This window comes from Stegodyphus dumicola, chromosome 8 (genome assembly GCF_044657685.1).
Source record: "Stegodyphus dumicola isolate Sdum_Otavi_A_Nest chromosome 8, ASM4465768v1".
Lineage (NCBI taxonomy): Eukaryota > Metazoa > Arthropoda > Arachnida > Araneae > Eresidae > Stegodyphus > Stegodyphus dumicola.
This window is the reverse complement of record NC_140775.1, coordinates 65,736,069-65,755,079: the sequence shown is the minus strand read 5'-3', so window position 1 is coordinate 65,755,079 and position 19,011 is coordinate 65,736,069. Positions and strand designations below refer to the sequence as shown.

Below are 19,011 nucleotides of genomic sequence, written 5' to 3'. Positions count from 1 at the left end.
CGCGGTCCGCATGCGGCCCCGAAGCAATTTTATGCGGCTCGCAAATACATTTCAATATCTATTTGTTGTAAGTATAATGCTTATATTTTTAGACACGCAAAGATATGGAGAGAGCTTATATGCGCGACTGGCATTGAAGGAAAAATGTTAAAATAAATAAGACTGGGCTTTGTCCCTGTATGCTTGTACAACAAGCCACATGATTATAGTATGGTGGGAGAATTTTCCATGTTGGCATAATTAGTAGATTTAGTTTGTCAGGCGACAGCTGATGGCGCTTCAGTATTCTATTGCTTCTAGTCTTCCGGGTTAGGTTAAAGTTATTCAGCGGTTAATTCAATATACTGGAATTACTTAAAATCCTTAGTCTAATATTTCGTATTTAGCTGTTTGAGTAACAATATAAAATCAAAAGAAATTTCACTAAAGGTACCTTTCAGAAAATAAAATATAAATTGAATTTTTTTTGCATTATTATTGTTTATGAATGTTTTCGTAAATGTAAGTGAAATTTAAAATTTAGTTTAACTTTTTTGTTTTGTTAAAACGTTTTAAAATTTTGTTGAAAAATTGTTCTGGCTCGTCAGCTACTGTCAGATCTAACACGAGGCCCACATGCAGTTTGAGTTCGAGACATTTGGTATAATGCACATTTTATGAACCGAAATGTATACAGCGTAAAGTTTAAATTTTACATTTCCAGATTTGGAATACACTCTTGATAAATGTCTTACCTTAGTTTGAGAAACATTGTACCAATATTTAGGAAATTAAGAATATAATATTATTTTTTTAATGTTTTGTATAATAAGTTTAGTTTTCGGAAATTTGGACTATTTTAGGAATTTTCACCTGTGCCAGTCGGAGTGCGAAATATCGCGTATTTGCTTAAGGGCACCTGTAAATTACTTATGTGAATGGCTTTTATTATGTTTTTCTAAATTATAGATTATCGTAATCATTTTCTGAGGTAATTCGGAAAAAAATAAAGTATCTGGCTATCGTGACAAATGTGGTATATTCAGAACATTTATCTCAGTCTCGCAGTTAAATCAAATAAACAATTAAATGTAAAAGAAATATAAATACACATAAATTGTGTTTAATGTTTATCGAAGACGTTGCAAGTGGTTACGAATCAGAGCAATCTTGCATCTAATATATCTAAGGGCACAATGGATACGAATAAACGATCTGAGATCACTGGAAAACCACTTAAGAACACCGCGGTCTTTGTTTCAAAAGACACGCCCATGCCTCTTCAAATCGATGAGCAAGTAAAAGGAAAAGACAGAAGTACAAAAAAAAATTAGAAACAAGTTACGTCGAACTTTGAATGCTTTTTTAAGCTCAGTTAGGTTCATTCTGATACAGTTCTTAATGACAATGGCTCAAGTCAAATATCAATCAGCTTCTAAAGCATCCTTAACTTTTCTTTCTGAGTTCTGTGAGTTATTTTTATTTTATCACATAGAACAACTGAAGTTTTGTCTCTCCTTAATTATGAAGTGGAATTTTATTTTTAAAGAATTTATTACTGCTTACTTTAAAAAAAATTAAATATTTGGTACATGATTTAATATATGCGGAAGAGTAATCGGTATTTAAATTTATATCATCTGTAGATGGAATGCCTATATTAAATTGAAGAAACACTGAAAATATTTAATTACATATTAAATATTTTATTCCTGATTGTCATATTCCGTAAATCAGCTTTCAAATTAGTAACTTTGTTTTCATTTAATGTCAGTAATAACATCCATTGAAAAAATCCTGTTGTTCTGATGTAACATAGATCGTAGCGTATCTATCTCATGGCAGTGAACATTGATAAATGATTTTTTTTAAATAGCAATGTAATTTACAGCTCCTGGAATGTGATTAAAGATGCACCACCCAAAATGTTTATGAATACTTGAGTGGATTGGTATGGATAGCGGAGTGACCAACCTAATAATATGGAAATCTAAATATTCAAGAGATAAGCTTTTTCCATTCTCGTTAAACAAGGACAAATGGCTAATGGTATATTTATTTTTGAAAAGGCGGTCTGAAAAACTGATTTGAAGATTTCAAAAGCAGTGATCTATCAAGCAGAAAACAGTGTAAACGGCTTGATGACTGGGAAACACTTTACGAGCTGAGTGTTAAAAGCCCAAAATACAAACTAATTTTCTGGTGATAAAAGGCTGTATTTCGTGGAGATTATAACGCGTTTCCTTAGCATAAAAATATAACGATCTAAATGCGACAGCCACAGGCAACGAAGGCCTTTTAAACACAGTTGCTTCGGAATTAGTTTACAATACCGAAGAGTCGAATACGTACCCGCATTATTATATCAGCATAAAAACGAATCATACCTCTTAATAGTCCCTTCCGAATACAAAAATGTTACAAATCATGCAGAAGAAGATGAATTGCTCTAATGATTGATTAGATGCTGTGAATACAATATTTGCTGTCAATAATCCATAACTAAAAGAAGCTTCGAAGTATGCGTGAAACTTCAAGAGGGCAGATGGGAAACTCTTGATTGCGCAATTCTCAGAACGAGGTACAAAGTTGAAATAAGCTACCAGTGCTAGTTCACTTCTTCCGAAATGATCATTTGCTATATTCATTGTTTGATAGTACGAGTTGTAGTACTATGGTACGAGAAGAATGCTATCTTGTGTAATAGATGCTGTCGTCTCATATCTGATTCATGATAGAATTCTCTTTCTGCTGGTTGAAGGATAAAGCGCAAACGAAATCAGTTGCAGAATCAGTGCCATACACAAAGATAAACTCAAAAATGAAGTTTATACGAGAGAACAGAGTCAGAAAATTTGATAGGGTCAAAACGTGCTTAATTAACATAGTAATTGAAGACCATCTTTGGTCATGGATGGAGTTAGCAAATGATTAAAGAAACTGCTTTTTAATTTTTGAAATTGGGTAACAAACAGTATATGCCAGTGCAATTGCGGGGTTGTACTTTCATAAATTTCGTGTAAGTCGGGCGCCCAAGTTCGTCACAGAATACGAAAATTTGTAGGGAATAGGTTAGTATCTCCGTAATTATTTCAATTCTTGGCGATGCCTTACTGATTTAGATCGTAGTAGGTACTCAATTTTAGAAAATATAGAAATAGAAAAACTCGGAACAGTGAATGGACATGAATTTTCCAGATGAACTTCAAAAGCTGAAAGAAACATTGTGCATAACGGTTGAATTTAAAATGCAAAATGGACATTCATGGCTACATATTTTCTAGGCTATAAGGGTATGCTGCTGTTAAGAATTTATAGAGACTGGTACAAAATTTAATGTGAAGACGTACTGAAAAATCTTTAAATAACTTCAACAGTAGACTCGAAAGAGGGAAAGCATTATCCTAAAACACAGTTTCGGTCCACGGAAATGCACATTCACCACAATCATGCAAAGTGATCAAGCATCAGTTATCTTCAGACGAGTTAAATTGCGATGCTTCAGCAATTTTCCTGGTGCGTATTTGAATGCCTTTCCTAAGGCCCAGACTTCACATCGAGGAACTGTTATTTATTCGCAAAGATAAGAATATGTTTCAAATCGTAGCGATTTTAGAAGACAGGAAAACTGGTGGATTGTCGTATTCAAGGGAAGGGGATGAGTTCTCTTCTGGCAATCTTTTGCAATGGAAGTATGCAGAGGTTGATACCATGCTACGACAAATATATGAATAGAGATGATAATTATGGGAACAAATTAAATTTATTTTCAACTTTTTTGTGGTTTTGGTTTTCTTTATTCCTGTTATGTTTCCTAATTCTCTGAGTCTGGTTTTAGACTAGCAGTCATATATACTCCTCAATTTAAAAATGTATGTCTGGTTAGGTTTTGAAAAGAAAATCAAATAAGATGAAAGCTAACACACTTCAAAAGAAAACATGTTCAACGTCGTGCAAGTATCTTGGCTAAGCGCAGAAGTCAGACACTGTTAATCGTGTTTACGGGACATCATTTAGATGAATGCTAGAAATGGCAAATGATAGATCCGAGCTAGCACGAATACACTCTGAAATCTCCAGAGAGCTGACTATTACCAAAGCTGTGATCTCAGAATTCCGCAACAGCTTTCGAAGCAATACTTAAGTCACATTGCTGGATAGGTAGTTTACTAAAACGCTGAATATTACTACTGCATCATCGCTGCTGGCTCGAAGGAACCCTTAAATAACCATTACTTTATTCCATTTATTTCACCTCTACTTTATTCTATTTGTATATAATTTGTTACTGTATTTACGGAGGAACCGTTACTTTAGTCAGTAATTGCTATTAATTGCAGCAGCATCGGAACTGATATTCATGGAACAACAGTAGTAGACTATGATCATTTTACATTATTGTACGGCCGTACTCGAACTATTTGCAATTCATGTGTTTTACTGCGGATACGAGTCTCATCATAAGATTATAAGGTTAGCATACAGACTTCCCGTTCCACTAAATACACATACATTACATAACTAATGCGGCTATGACCTGTTATATACAGTGGTTACAAGTTTCATCATAAATCAATAAGCTAATCATGTAATTATAATGTTTTATATTATAGTTGCAAATTAACAATTATTTTAGTGTCTCCTGATTTTAAAACATTATTGCAGTCACTTTCGATTCAGATAATCCAAACGACTTGATTTCTCCTTATTATGCTGAAGCAAACGGAAGAAATACATATTTAAGTCATATTGTGTATCCGTATTTTCAACATAATTCATTTTGTTTCTTAGGTGAGTATGGATTTAATATTAAAATTAAAGTGAATACTTTCAAAAAATTAGTTTGCTGCATATCGGTAAGTGTAGCGTATCTTATGATTAAAGATTGTTTCTGAAACGCAAGACAAGTTCTGAAGCAGGAAAAGTAAAATATCTTACATTTGACATCAACAGTTATTTCCATTTCTTCGCTTTGCCCAATATCGTTCTTCGCCGAACAACTATAGACCCCAGAATCAGTTCTTCGTATAGGATTAAATTCTATATGATCCTTGATGTCATATATTCCAGAGTGTCCTGATTTTCTCCAGATGATATTGGCTTTAGGGTTTGCGTCTGCTCGACATCTTAATGTCAAGGACATTCCCTCTACTATTTCTTCCTTTGGTTTGCCTTCCAGTCTAATCTCTGGAGGATCTGGAAAACAGAAGCAAATATTCAGTATTAATGTTTCTACTTCAAAAAATATTATATTACTTATATGAAGCATAAACTGTTAAAGGATTATTGTATTTTGTGTTTTATAAAGGAAATATTATGCAATGAATTCCATTATAGTCGTAAGGTTTTATTTTAAATTTATTAAACAGGTTAAATTTTAAAGTTGTTTTGCGCTTTCAAAGCTCATTTGTTTAACCACAGAATTTAATCCTTAAATATTCAAAAAGAAAATTTAAAAAAATTGAAATTAGATTACTTTGGACGATAATCGTTTTTTGTTGCTGTCTGATTGACCTAGCAGTGTAATTAATTCATTAATGGATAATGAATGAGAGTTGATTTAGCTATGAATTTGAGAAACATACTCTAGGAACTTCCAACAGACATTTTCAAGTAAGACAAAAAATGTAAAGGTATTGATATAGTTAAAAATCTGCAAAAGATTTGATACTAAATGAGAAAGAGACGAAATTCTTAATGCAAGCTGAGATGACAGTTAAGATAGTAATGATAATAATAAGAGTGGATTTGTGATTACGATGTTACCTGAAAAAGTACAGTAAGCTTATCTGAAAGTTGGTCTAAAGTGAAAGAACTAAACAAAAGGAGAAAGAAACTTCCAAATGAGAAGCACTTTATATCAATATCTGTTTTACAGAAGTAGTGGAAATTCCCCGAAAGAATATGCAGATGCGAATGAAATTCCAGAAATGCTAAGAAAAAGTACTTGTCGAAGAGTACCTAATAAATGGAAATGCTACAGAAATAGAAAAACAAATATTAAAAGTTATACATCCCTGGTCAGAGTGAACTGAAATAACTTTAAAATGAGCCTAAATGAAATTGTATTGAAGCATGCATTGAAGAAACAGGAAGGTGCGTCATTATAATACTCTTATTTAATAGAACTGGATACAACTGTACTTTTAAATTTAGTTTAATATTTAAGATTAAGTCATATTGTGCAGATTGCCGGTAGAAGCCAATAAAGAACAAGGTGTTATAAGAAATACGAGGAATAAAAGTCTCCATAAATAACGAATTTGAACTGAGAAGTAACGTTAAGAAATATCTGGTGTATTTTCTATCATTCTAAAAAGAAAATGAGGGGAAACAAATAATCACTTTTTATGCACTGTAGTATACTGTTTAATAGCACGAATTTCGTTGCTGTTTAATAGCACGAATTTCTTTGCTGTTTAATAGCACGAATTTCTTTGCATTTCTTTCGAAATGCAGGGATGAGTGATGACGCCAATCGGATGCTGCTGTTATATTAGAATTTAGTAATGGATACCTAATTTACTTCAATATTATTTAAAAAATACAGGCACATGTTTAATGCATTCTTGTCCGTTACCTACAGAAAATTTAAAAGGAAAATGTGAAAAAGAAGAAAACATGCAACAAAACGTTTGAAGAAAAAAGCTACCAAAGTTATATATGAAATAGGACTAGATATTTTCTCCCATATCTGAAAATGATCTAAAATGTTCTAGAAAAACCAGTCACAATTTCAGAAGGAAACCAGACGAAGTTACTGGAGCTCAGATAAAACGTAGACTCCCCCTCAAAAAAAAAATGAAAGATTTTCTTTTTCAAAAGAGCTTAACATTTCTATATCATTCTGGGTTACAGCGGCTAATGCATTAGGTAAGAAAGTAATTTTATGAAATGTAAGGTATTTTTTTGTGCTACATAAGCAACAATTAATTGCAAATATCAATCATGTAAAAAATATTGTTCTTTTGAAGTACAATATAATATCAGGTGAAAACAATAATGGGAAAAGAATAATATAAAATAAACATTGACGGAAAATATGCATGCAAAACAGAAACCGATGATAAATAAATGGCGGTGAAAAACCTTGATAATAATAAAATCTACTTATTCAGCAGCAGCATTTTTCGTATGTGCCATTAAAAGCTGGTTTTGAATCTTCTTTAATATTTTATCCATTTTATTCAACAATTACAGTATTTAGTCTTAAGTATTTAGAGTAATAAATATCGAATCCTACTTAGAGTAACGTTAATAGACGTGGAATGTAGTCTTTAAGACACGGGATAAAACTGCTTATGAAGCTTCTTTAATATTTACTTCAATTTTATTCAAACATTACAATATCTGCTTTTGAATACTTAAAGTATTAAAGTATTGAATCATATTTAGAATTATGCCAATGAATGTGGAATACAGCCAGTAACACACGGGGTAAATAAAAACAACGAAAGAATAGTTTATGAGCCGGTAAAATTCATGAATATTCGGAGAAGCAACAATAGCGTAAGACATTAAGTGTTTGTAAACCCCTTTAGCAGAACAAAAAGCAATGTTTAAAATATATACGGAAAGTTCCACAAACTTTACAAAACAAGCAAAATTTGTCTTAACCTTTGTATCTTGTAGGCATTTAAATTTTTTAGTTTTCGACTACATTATGTAACTTAACTCGCTCTTGAAAAGCACAAATTTAGTTATCCCGGAACAGACTTTGACGTTTTAAATCTATGCAATAATGCATTCTTATTTTCTTTTGAAATGAAAAATTTATCCATGTCCCTAAAAGGAAAGAAATGTAATATAAAAAGCAAGACAATCCCTTTAATAATAAATAGGATCCAGAACCTTGGAAACAAAATTTGTATTATTTCCAGACACTGAAATTGACATCCAACCTATAGTATCTGACGTAAAATGTCTTTTTATCCATTTGTTAAATATTATGCCTGAAACTTCCAAAGTTACAAATGCTTAAGTATATTTATACTCTTGCATTACATTCGAAAATGCTCCTTTATTTAAGTATTTCCAAAAAAATACCTTACATTCCAGAATGTATCTCAAGAATGTAATCCAGCTTTAAAGCAGCGAAAGAAAGAATTAAATAACATCGAATATTTCTAGAAGCTTTGTTTTTTATACATCAAGTAAGAAAATAATAACTTTACTAAAAATAAAGTTATCTGAAATTTATGTAAATATCTCAATGATTTATTTGCTTATACTTTAAATGTTATTTGGAATAATACACGAACTAAAAGGAATTAGTGTAAGGAACAAAATACAGGAAATGTTTACGTTAATTAGAACTATCCATGTTAAAAACCTATTCATTTAGGAAATAAGGGTATAATGTATTTTTCCACTTCCCTAGCGTGCCTTTGTGGTGTAACGGTAGCACGCTGGGCCGGTATTCCAGAGGTCCGTGGTTCGATTCCCGGCGAAGTCGGTTGCATATTTTTATAGTTTTCATCTTTTCTGCTTCCAATTAACCTAATGACTCTACAATGGTAATAATAAAATTCATTTTTTTGCGAGTTTTGGTGAAATATTTCAAAATTACGCAAAATTCTACCTCATACTGAAATTATAGATAAATCTATGAAATTTCAGGAGGAATGATATATCTGTCTCTCTTTTTCGAAAACCAAAATCTGATGTAGACATCACATGACTTCCTTGTACGGCCTTTTGAATTATACTCATTTTTTGGCTGTACTTCATTTAAACTTATTTCCTCGAATTTCATAGGAGCGTTCTCAATCATTTAATTCAGTTCTCACTTCCCGGCAAGGAAAAAATACATAAAATCTCGGAGCATGTTCATTAAAAATTGCAAAATGTAGAAAAATATAAAATACCAAATGCACTTAAAGTTTACTTTTGGTCTCACTTGACAAAAAGGCATTGAAGTTGGTGCCGAAACAGGCTTAATTCACTATTCTTCTTAGAGTTTCAGAAGTAAACGAATGGTGGCTTCGTTAGGCTTAGAAGCACTTAAGGAATATTTAAATTCTTGATAATTCTACAGCTCTTGTATAGACATTAACTAACGGCATAAAACCCTTAACCGGAACATACGAACAGCATAATTAAAAAAACTTTTAAAGCAGAAAATGCAGAACATATCAACATGCAAGGAAAAAAACTCAGCTCATACAGCCGGGTAACTAAGTGGTTTATATATATATATATATATTTGGTGCAGCCAACAGCAACAAAAAATGGATTTGTACAACTATATGTTATAGCAATCTCATATACAAAATTTCAACTTTCCGAGGTTACTCGTTTTTGAGTTATGCGAGATACATACATACATACATACGCACGTACGTACATAGGTACAGACGTAATGAAAAAAAAAAACTCTTCTGAATTTATTTTAAATCCATATTACAATTCCTTCTGAGAAAAAGAGTCCTATATTCAGTCCATACGTACAGCCGTCACGCGATAACATCCTTCAAATGGATTCCAGAGCGGTTACAATGGATAGTTTCGTTGAAATATGATACCCGACATTTTTCGCAATTACAATGCGTACTTTACTTCGTATAATGAAGTAAAAACAAAAAGAATCTATGGTATTTTCACGAAGTGCCGCAGTTAAATAGACAGAGAGAAAGAAATATTAATAAAGAAAAGATTAAGTTTAGCACAATCTATAAAGCAAAGCAAAATTGAGAGAAATTTTAATAAATAACTGCGTAAATAAGACTTTCGGAAAACTTAGATTTTAATTGAAATCAGTTGCTAATGTTGGTAAATCTAGCTCTGATATTGTAGAATGTTTGTTTGTGCGCTTAGGCGAGTACAGCAAATCAATCAAGCGCTATATATTTAACACTTTGCGGCACAGTGTGTCCGGTCTGGACACACCTAAAAGTTTCCTTCTGTCCGCACAGAAAAATTGAATGAAAAATGATTTATATGTTACTATAGGTAACCTTCTTTATTTATAGTAGATGGCCGCTCAACACAAACCTGTCCATATATTTTAGCCATGTTTAGTTTTTTAAGACCCTCATTTTTCAAAGAAATCTTCCAGATTTTTTTAGGGTATAAAAAGAATTGTTTGAAAAGAAATTTCTATGTTATTTTTTTGGCTGTATGCTAATCTCCTTATTCTATATTAGTTTTAAAATTTTACCTTGAAATCTTGCCTAAAATCAAACGACGAACCCTAGGTGTGCCCAGACTGGGCTCATTGATCATCTAGGACAACTGAGAGTCTGTATTCTTTGTTTTTCCGCATCTCATCGGTCAGTTCATTGACAGCGATGCTCGTTTCAGCACACGTTTTGAAGCTCTATTCAATCAAGGTGCCCACTTTGGGCACACCCACAGAATTAAAAGATAAGTGCTATCTTCACAAAATTTTACTTGTGTACTCCTCTAGGCCTAATTAGACTGCCTACCCTTTTTTTTTTATCAAAACTCCAACTTTAAAAGGTAGCGTGTCGGACAGGGGTAAAGAACGATATGACTTAAAAGAGGGTGGTCTAAGGGAAAGGTTACAGGAGAAAACACCGAGGACGAAAACATCGTCGTACAAAATATCATAGAAGTAAAGGGAGTAACGAGAAAACATCGCAGTTTTTAAACATCGTAATAGTAAGAGCAAAGTAAAAATCTCGCAATTTTAAAACGTTTCGTTTTAAAAAATATCGCATATACAAATCATCGCATTAGAATCATGACAAGCGTTTTGTAAGTATAAAATTTTAAGTAAATTTTCGCATAATGATTCGTGAGTACTAGAAGAATATTTTTGTCTTTATATTTCATACATTTGTATTGACTAATAAATGTGTTTTCAAAAATCAAGGAGGAAACTAAATCTGGAAATCAAATAAAAATTTAGCAGGTATATTCAATTTGCTAAATTCAGTCTTTTTGAAAACTTAAATTCATAAAATTATTCTCATTATTACTTCATTTATCAAATTATTTTGCTAAATATTTCAGTTAATGAGCAATAATTGTTCGCACTTGTAAACAGTTTGGTTTTATTTATACGAAAGCAAGAAAACTGTGAGGAAATAATTTAACATGGGACTTTAATTCGAAATATAATATTTTTAAATGCAGAATGTCATTCAAAGTAAAATTCAAATGTAATCTACATTTGAGTGGATATTATATTAAGTTTAAAGTATTTATAAAGGAGTCATTTACAAATGAAAAAGCATCTAAATTAATGTTAATGCTTTCGGAAACGTGGGAAATGGACAAAAGAGAAATCGTTTCTCGCACACAATTTTCTGAGGCTCCACATTTTACACTTTCAAATAGCTTTACTTAAGTTTCGGAATAAATTAGACTAAACGATTGATATTCTCTTTTGTAAGATGTTATATGTTTCGTGCATTAATAATTTGCAGTTTGATATATAATATCCTTAATGGAGTTCATGTTCTGATACAGTACTGAAGAAAATATTATGAGCAAAATCTTTTTTATTATATTATTATTTGCTTTGAAAATATACATACATAAAAGTCATTTCTCATAATTTCAGCGTAAAGAACTTATTTCGCAGTTAAAAATTGCTTGTTTTGATTTCTAATAGTTCAAGACACTAAAACAATCAGCTTCCATTAAAATTACAATTAAAAACAATTAATTATTTAAAGATTTGTGTTTTTAATGCCTTCTATGAATTCTAAAGTTATGTATCAAAACGAGTCGGCAGGTATTTATTTCATTGCTTTTAATATTAGAATTTTTTCAAAATGTCACGAAACAATTCCTATTAGCTTCATCCATCTTAGTCTCAGAATATGAATTTCTATCGCTAGCAGTTTAAAACAATTTCTCTAGACAGATAGAATTCTTACATACATTTCTTTTACTATGCTCTTGAAAAGCGTCGAATTTATTATTAAATTTGAAAATATTATTACTATTGGTAAAGTAACTACTTGGCTGAAACATTTTGTATAAACATAATAAACGCTCTTTTGCTATAAACCAATTTTTATTTCTATAAAGCATTAGATATAAGGAAAAGACAGCACCCTAATAGGGAATTCATTTCGTACTTTTATCGCTTAAGAATATTTTTAAGACTAAAGCATATTACGAGAATGCTTTTAATATTATGCAACGGGGAGCAAGGTTATCTGAGTGTGATTAGCCGACCCGCCTTTTTTTCCCATAGTATAAAATTCCACAGTGTATTTATGAAATGGGGATTTTGACTCGAACGTTTTGGGTTTTACAGTTTAAAGTAAGATTAATGTTTATTTAATTTTAGCCCAAAGGAGCAATTTGCTCAGAAGGGCGATTAATTTCGTTTTGGCGTTCAGCGTCGCCCATTATGAAACGACGTTTCACTTTTCAAATTGTTGCTACCAAATATTAGAGCCCTGCATTGTATTTAAAGAAATTAAATAATGAAGAATCTGAATAAATGTATGTATGTTTCTCGCATTGCTTTAAAATTAGTACCTAGAGCCATCAAATTTTGAATAACATAGTCCTCCACTCGAATATGGGCTTCTGGAAGCCCACATTTGGAATTTATTTTATTATACATTTCATATTTTGTAAAACTTTAACGAGTTTTTTTTTATTGAAAAACTCAACAACGTTCAAAGCAAGCAATGACAACACTGTACGAGGAAAGAACAAAAACATTTTATCTCTAGCACGCGAGACTGTTTATCGGAAATTCTAGAGATATGCTCTTTTTAAATATTTTGTGATATTGCTGTTGAATTGAATTTTAAGGTTTAAATGCAAATAACATGATATTTAATAAATAAATATAACACGCAAAACCTTAAAAACTCCTCTTTGGAAGTAATATAAAATCTAATTTTTTTACATTAATTAGCTCAAATAGGGTGCTACTTGTAATGTTTGTACCATCGCAAATACGACTTGCTCCACGCCATAAATCCACAATTGATAAAACTGAAATCTTAATTTTTTTTTTAACCTAGCCTTAAAAATTCTTATACAATATCGAAAACAATCAGGTCAGAAAACATTTTTTGTGCAACTTTTCCACAGCAGGAAAGCCCACCAGTGGTCAAGCAGTAAAGTCGTGGTATGCTGATAGTTCGGTTTAGGGGTTCGAATCTTGCGAACGGGCTGGCTGCAAGGCCGTTTTCGAGCTTTCCCTCATGAGTAAAGTGTGTACGAGCTGGTTTCCCTTAGAACATCCTCCAGGAAAACCTCTCTTCCTTAGGAAGATAGCCTTTGTAGTGCTTTGCCATAATCAAATAAACTACACCCTCCACAGAAGGAAACAGACAGACACTGCGAACAGCTACTGGATGGATGTTTGCAAGAATATTGGCATAGCTACTCATTTATCATGCTTTAGATAACAATGATGACAAATATAGTTTCGTTATTAGTAGCTGATTACTTAAAATTACGCAACATTTTACGAAGAAGGAGGAAAGCACTGCCCTCTTTTTTTATTAGTAATATTTCAGTGAAAAGAGGTCCTAAACAACTGATTTTCTTAAAGCATTATAGGTAATAATACTGTGATATCTTCCATTGTGGTTTAACTCAGTACTGTGGCTCAGCATCTAAATTATGATCATTCGCTTTTGATGCATAGTGTAAATAAGTCTCAAATTTGCAAGGATTTTATATGTTTTAAATAACAGTCTTCAAAAATCTGATTGCGCCTAGTCAAGGTGAATTAACTCATGTATTCTATTAATAGCCTAAATATAATTATAGTTGGTAGCTTGGAAAAACTTAATCCACATTGTATATTCTCAGTTAAGCTGTTTAATTAAATTTTAATCATCTAAAATATGTAATGAGAGCTAAATCAATAATCCTACATTATGAGAAAAAATTAAATACACAGTATTATCCCATTTCGGACTTGAAGAAAAGGGAACTGAAAATATTCGTCTAAGTGTGAAACATAAAATTTGTAGCTATTCTAAGAAAGAAACAGAGCTGGTAATGACTTTGCTCAAATATGTCATTCGTTTTCAAAGTGAAAAACTGCAGAATATATGAAGCACTGTTTCGTATAATTATATAAACAAAGCGACAATTTTATAATATTGCACTGTTCATATTTTAAGGAAGCTTTTCGAATATTTGTATTGGCGGTATCGATTGTTATATATATAAGTGTGAATATATGCAAATTTATTAAAATCTTAAAATACCTAAAATTAACTTTAGTTGATATAAATTGTTTTTCACATAGCATAGGGCAAAATTCTTTAATCATTTAAAAAAGTCAAAAAGTAACACCTTTCAAAACTTGAAACAACTGTTACATAGAAAAAAAATAATATTTTTCATTTACCTTTTATCTCTTTACAACTGACTGCTTGTTGGTGCCGCGACAAAAAAAAAAAAAAAAAAAAAAAAAAAAACTAACTTAATTTAACTACTAAACTACTAAAGTTGTACATACAATAATCAAAACCTTTAAAATCTAAGAGACATCAAAGAAAGATATCCTCCCTGGTGTTTTGGTAGAATCACGATTAATTATGCACATCCACAACAAAATCTTTAACAGGCTATCTCTCACTAAATGGAAACTAATTTATATCTCCAACCTGAAAACACATAAATTTCAATCTTAAATCTAGAGATAAGCTTAAACCTTGAACATTTCAAATATCACACAGAACTCTTCAAAACACCGGGGAAAGATACAATCTCCCAATTAAGAAGTCTACTCTTCAAATTAAAATAAATTCAGCAAACCGATCGTATAGTCACCAAAACTAAAATTAATTTTTTTTTCTACTACCGCAATATAATTACCCAGGTTCGGTTGAAAAACCATGTTTCCGTAAGGATCACATGGGAAACCTACAGTAGACCACAATTAATACACACACACACACACACACACAAAAAAAAAAAAAAAAAAAAAAAAAAAAAAAAAAAAAAAAACATACAATAATAAAGGTGATAAACACATTTATTGACAATTCCCACACATTATAATTTAAGATAGCTGGCCAGACTACCCCTACAAAATCTTTTAAAGTTACTCATAGTTTTTTTTTCATATCAATCTCATATTTAACATTATTCCATTAATACAAAAATCATCGTGAAACACGTCACAGTTCTTAATCATTTTAAGCAGGAACTCAAGAATATTAAACTCATTTAAAAAAAACTAATTTAGAATAAAACATATTGAACATAGCACTTAAACATTAAAACAAAGATTCACTTCCTCCAATTAGTTCAATTAACTTCTGACTATTAAACATTGAAAAAAAAAATTTACTTTCTCAGCTAGAAATTTGGCAAAATATTCAATTTTTATCTACTTAACATGACAACTCTTGCTTTAGTATTAAACATTTCCAAATTTAAAGAGATTATGTATCAAAAATAAAAAGTCACTCACGAAATCGGCCTACCACCTTTGAGAGACTCAGGGAGCTGCCCAAATCCATTGATCCAATTTCAAATCACCGAAACAATAACTGCTAATCTTCATCGTTGTTTTCCGGAACCGGAGCCTTTTCATAGTTCATAGTTTTCAAATTCCTCCGTTAAGCAGCACATTAACTCAATCAACTTCCCGTTTTCGAAGTTCCAAAAAGATAAGTGAAAGAGGTCGAAACTGGAGACAAAAGACCAAGGCGATGACGACTTTCCATATTTCCATCTTTTCGAAAGCAAAATAGATACTCCAGCACGAACGAGCAGTTCAGACTGTTCCACAAATGGGAAAAGAAATCTCAGTGACGAAATTGAAAATAATAGGCCGCAAGAATTGCCGCCGTCAGACATGTCGAGCACCCACACTGTCTCGGACCCTCCGTAGCCAGAAATCTCGGAGTTAAAAACTTAACTGTATACCGCGGTCGACCACCGAAGAACCGCCGCGTTTTTCAGCACCTCACTGACCGCGGCCGGGGGCCGCCGTCAAAGAAGCAACAGAAGAATGTTTCCAACCTATAACTCTGTCAAAAAATAGCTGCCCGTTAGAACTATTCGCCTCTGAACGAGAAAAACACGTGTTTTTAACCCCCGCGAAAAAGGGGAAAAATGCAGCTGGACAGTGACCTCTGACCTCCAAAGAAGCCTACGCGTGAGAAACGGAAATACAACCGCGCCCTTTTAACTGTAACACATATTCTGCCAAACTTAAGGGAGCTTTGCCGTAAAGTATAACAATATTAAATATTATACATTAATTTAAAATAAGCTCAATATAAATTCATTAAACACAATAAAATAATATAATAACTAAGAATACATTATGCACAGTAAAATAATACGAACTAATTATATACAACAAAAAAAATACATAAGAATTTTCCATAACAATTCCCTCGTTTTTTTTTTTTTTTTTTTTTGGTCGCGGCATCAAGCAGTCAGTTGTAAAGAGATAAAAGGTAAATGAAAAATATTATTTTTTTTTCTATGTAACAAATCCTCTAACCTCCAAGGAAGCCGAATCGTGAGAAACGGAAATACAACCGCGCCCTTTTAACTGTAACACATATTCTGCCAAACTTAAGGGAGCTTTGCCGTAAAGTATAACAATATTAAATATTATACATTAATTTAAAATAAGCTCAATATAAATTCATTAAACACAATAAAATAATATAATAACTAAGAATACATTATGCACAGTAAAATAATACGAACTAATTATATACAACAAAAAAAAAAAAAAAAAAAAAAAAAAAATACATAAGAATTTTCCATAACACAACTTAACTTCAAAACTTGAAACTTGAACCAGACTTATTGAACGTTTTACAGTGATATATATTAACTGCCTTTCTTATCGATAAATACAATAAATACACAATCTGCAGATGGATTCATTCAACATGGTTCTGATTACAGATTCGACTTGAACCGTCTTGTTAGTTAGCTTCCGGGAAAGTCATTGTTCTCAACTCAAAATCTGAAACGCGACACAGGAAGCTGAGTTGACATCACCGGAAACGCACTTCATTCCATTTTTCATGATTTCCGATGCCTTTTGTTGAACGATGAAACTTTTATTATATCCGAAAAGTGCTTTGGCATGCCACAAAGATACTGCGGTAACATCAGTGCCAAAATGATTTATGCACCGAAAAATATTGTTTAAAATGTGTAATTCACATTGTTTACAGAAACAATAATATCAGTTGGCACCACTTGAAGCAGCAAAATGATACGGTTTTTTTTTCGAAACAATAAACTTCAAGTGCCTCGAAGTTTATGGAAAAAAAGAAAGATAATTAATGTCTTAACGACTCAATTAATGTCTTAACGAATATTAATAGTGAATGAAGAGTCTGTATGTATGTAAGTTTATTTGAAACATAAATATTTGTAAAATATTTATGTTTCAAATTTAATCAAGAAATTATACCTCAGCGATATAAAAGACGCTTATTACTACTAGGCTAAATATATTTGTCTTTCGAATATAATCAACAAAATAAGGGCTTTAAAAGAAATGTGTTGCCTCTGCCCGAAATAAAAAAAAAAAAATTATCTTCCATGCAGCAGTGCTTGTAAGTGTTTGAATTTTTTTTCACATTTTTTCCCGTGATTAGTAAACAATAAAAGCAATAAGAAAGACCTTTATTTCAATTATTATTAATTACGAGCTGGACCTGTTAAATTACACTAACTATATTCATTAAAATCGTTACACATATTTACCCTTTTAATAACAATTATTTTAGGCGGCTGGCCGCTCAAGCGTGTAATTTAATTAAACAATGGAATGAAATTGTTTATTCATTATTGCAGATTTAGTGTATGTTGTATAATTAGTAATTTAATATATATTCATGTATACGTTATATATATATATACTATATATACTTATGTATTTATACTTTATATATATATATATATTCATGTATACTTGAATACTTTATGTAGGATAAAGTATTCATGTATATGAAGCATGTTAAGATTATTTCCATTATAGTTTTATATGCATATATATTTTTTAGTGTTTGTGATATTTCCATATCGCTAGAAACAAATAATTTGGAGAAAGACGTCTACTTTATCCGAACTTCGAAACGTAATGATCAAATTGGAAATGATATATAGTTGGAGAGATTCTGAATACTTTTGTAAAAAGTACCGATCTTTCTTTAACTTTCAGATGCTTTGAAGCAAACGTATCTGACAAATGTCATCTACGTTACTTATAAACATTTATTTTACCCATTCAATCTAATGATTATGCTATTAATCTGGTGAACACTCAAAAAGGTAGCATATCTTCGACTATAGGTTAATAAAGTAGGCTTTAAAACCTGATTGCATCAGATTTAAAATTTTTAAATTTTTAAAGTTTTTTTAGCATAAAAGTTTTAAATTTTAACTACCTTAATAAGTTTAGTATTAATCTAATTATATAACAGCCATAAAACGTAAATACAGAGTAATATTTATATTTTGATTCTCAATGAAAAAACGAAGAAATAATAAAAATAGTATATAAATGAATTATCGTATCTTTGATTTCTTTAATTTAATTAATTAGAGGAAAAAAAAAAACACAGTTGAAAAAGAATTTACTCAGAAGTTTTATTTCTTTTAAAAATTTTAAACTATTTCATATAATTACAGACACAAAATAAAATTCCAATAACCTTACACAATGTATATTTCGTCGAATGTCTGAATTGTCCGCTATCATGTTCTACTAATCAGTGTGAAGTTATTCAAATTTGTTAAAATCTCCGGATTTCAAATTTAATTCGGAATGAAAGAAATTGCCTTTACATACTACAGAAGAAAACTCTTACATTAAAACGAAATCACATTCATTATGTTAGCTCATTAATAAAATTTAAGAATATTCTTGGTATTCTCATTAAAGCATTTCTATTGATAACTTAGACGTAAATTACTGTTTTGTTTCGCTGGTTAAAATTGAATTATTCTATACAGTTTTCAGAGTCCTCTCTTTTCATTGCCTCTTTCTTGAAAGATAATTAGATTAATTCGAAATAGAAACAATCACCACTATTTATTGTATGAAGGAATTGTGAAAAATAAAGTTTATGTTTTCAGAACATGACT

General features: G+C 31.1%; 1 protein-coding gene across 7 annotated transcripts in view; it reads right to left on the bottom strand.

Moving 5' to 3' along the window:
• The window catches only part of LOC118196169 (irregular chiasm C-roughest protein-like), a 396,134-nt gene that overhangs the window by 105,079 nt on the left and 272,044 nt on the right, over positions 1-19,011 (bottom strand). For all 7 annotated transcript variants that reach the window (XR_015042598.1, XR_015042596.1, XR_015042597.1 and 4 more), the window contains exon 4: positions 4,918-5,175. Coding sequence is in view for 4 of the 7 variants with exons in the window: in XM_085821918.1 (XP_085678044.1) it covers positions 4,918-5,175 (258 nt within the window). In the remaining 3 variants the exon portion in view is untranslated. The remainder of the gene's footprint in view (positions 1-4,917; positions 5,176-19,011) is intronic.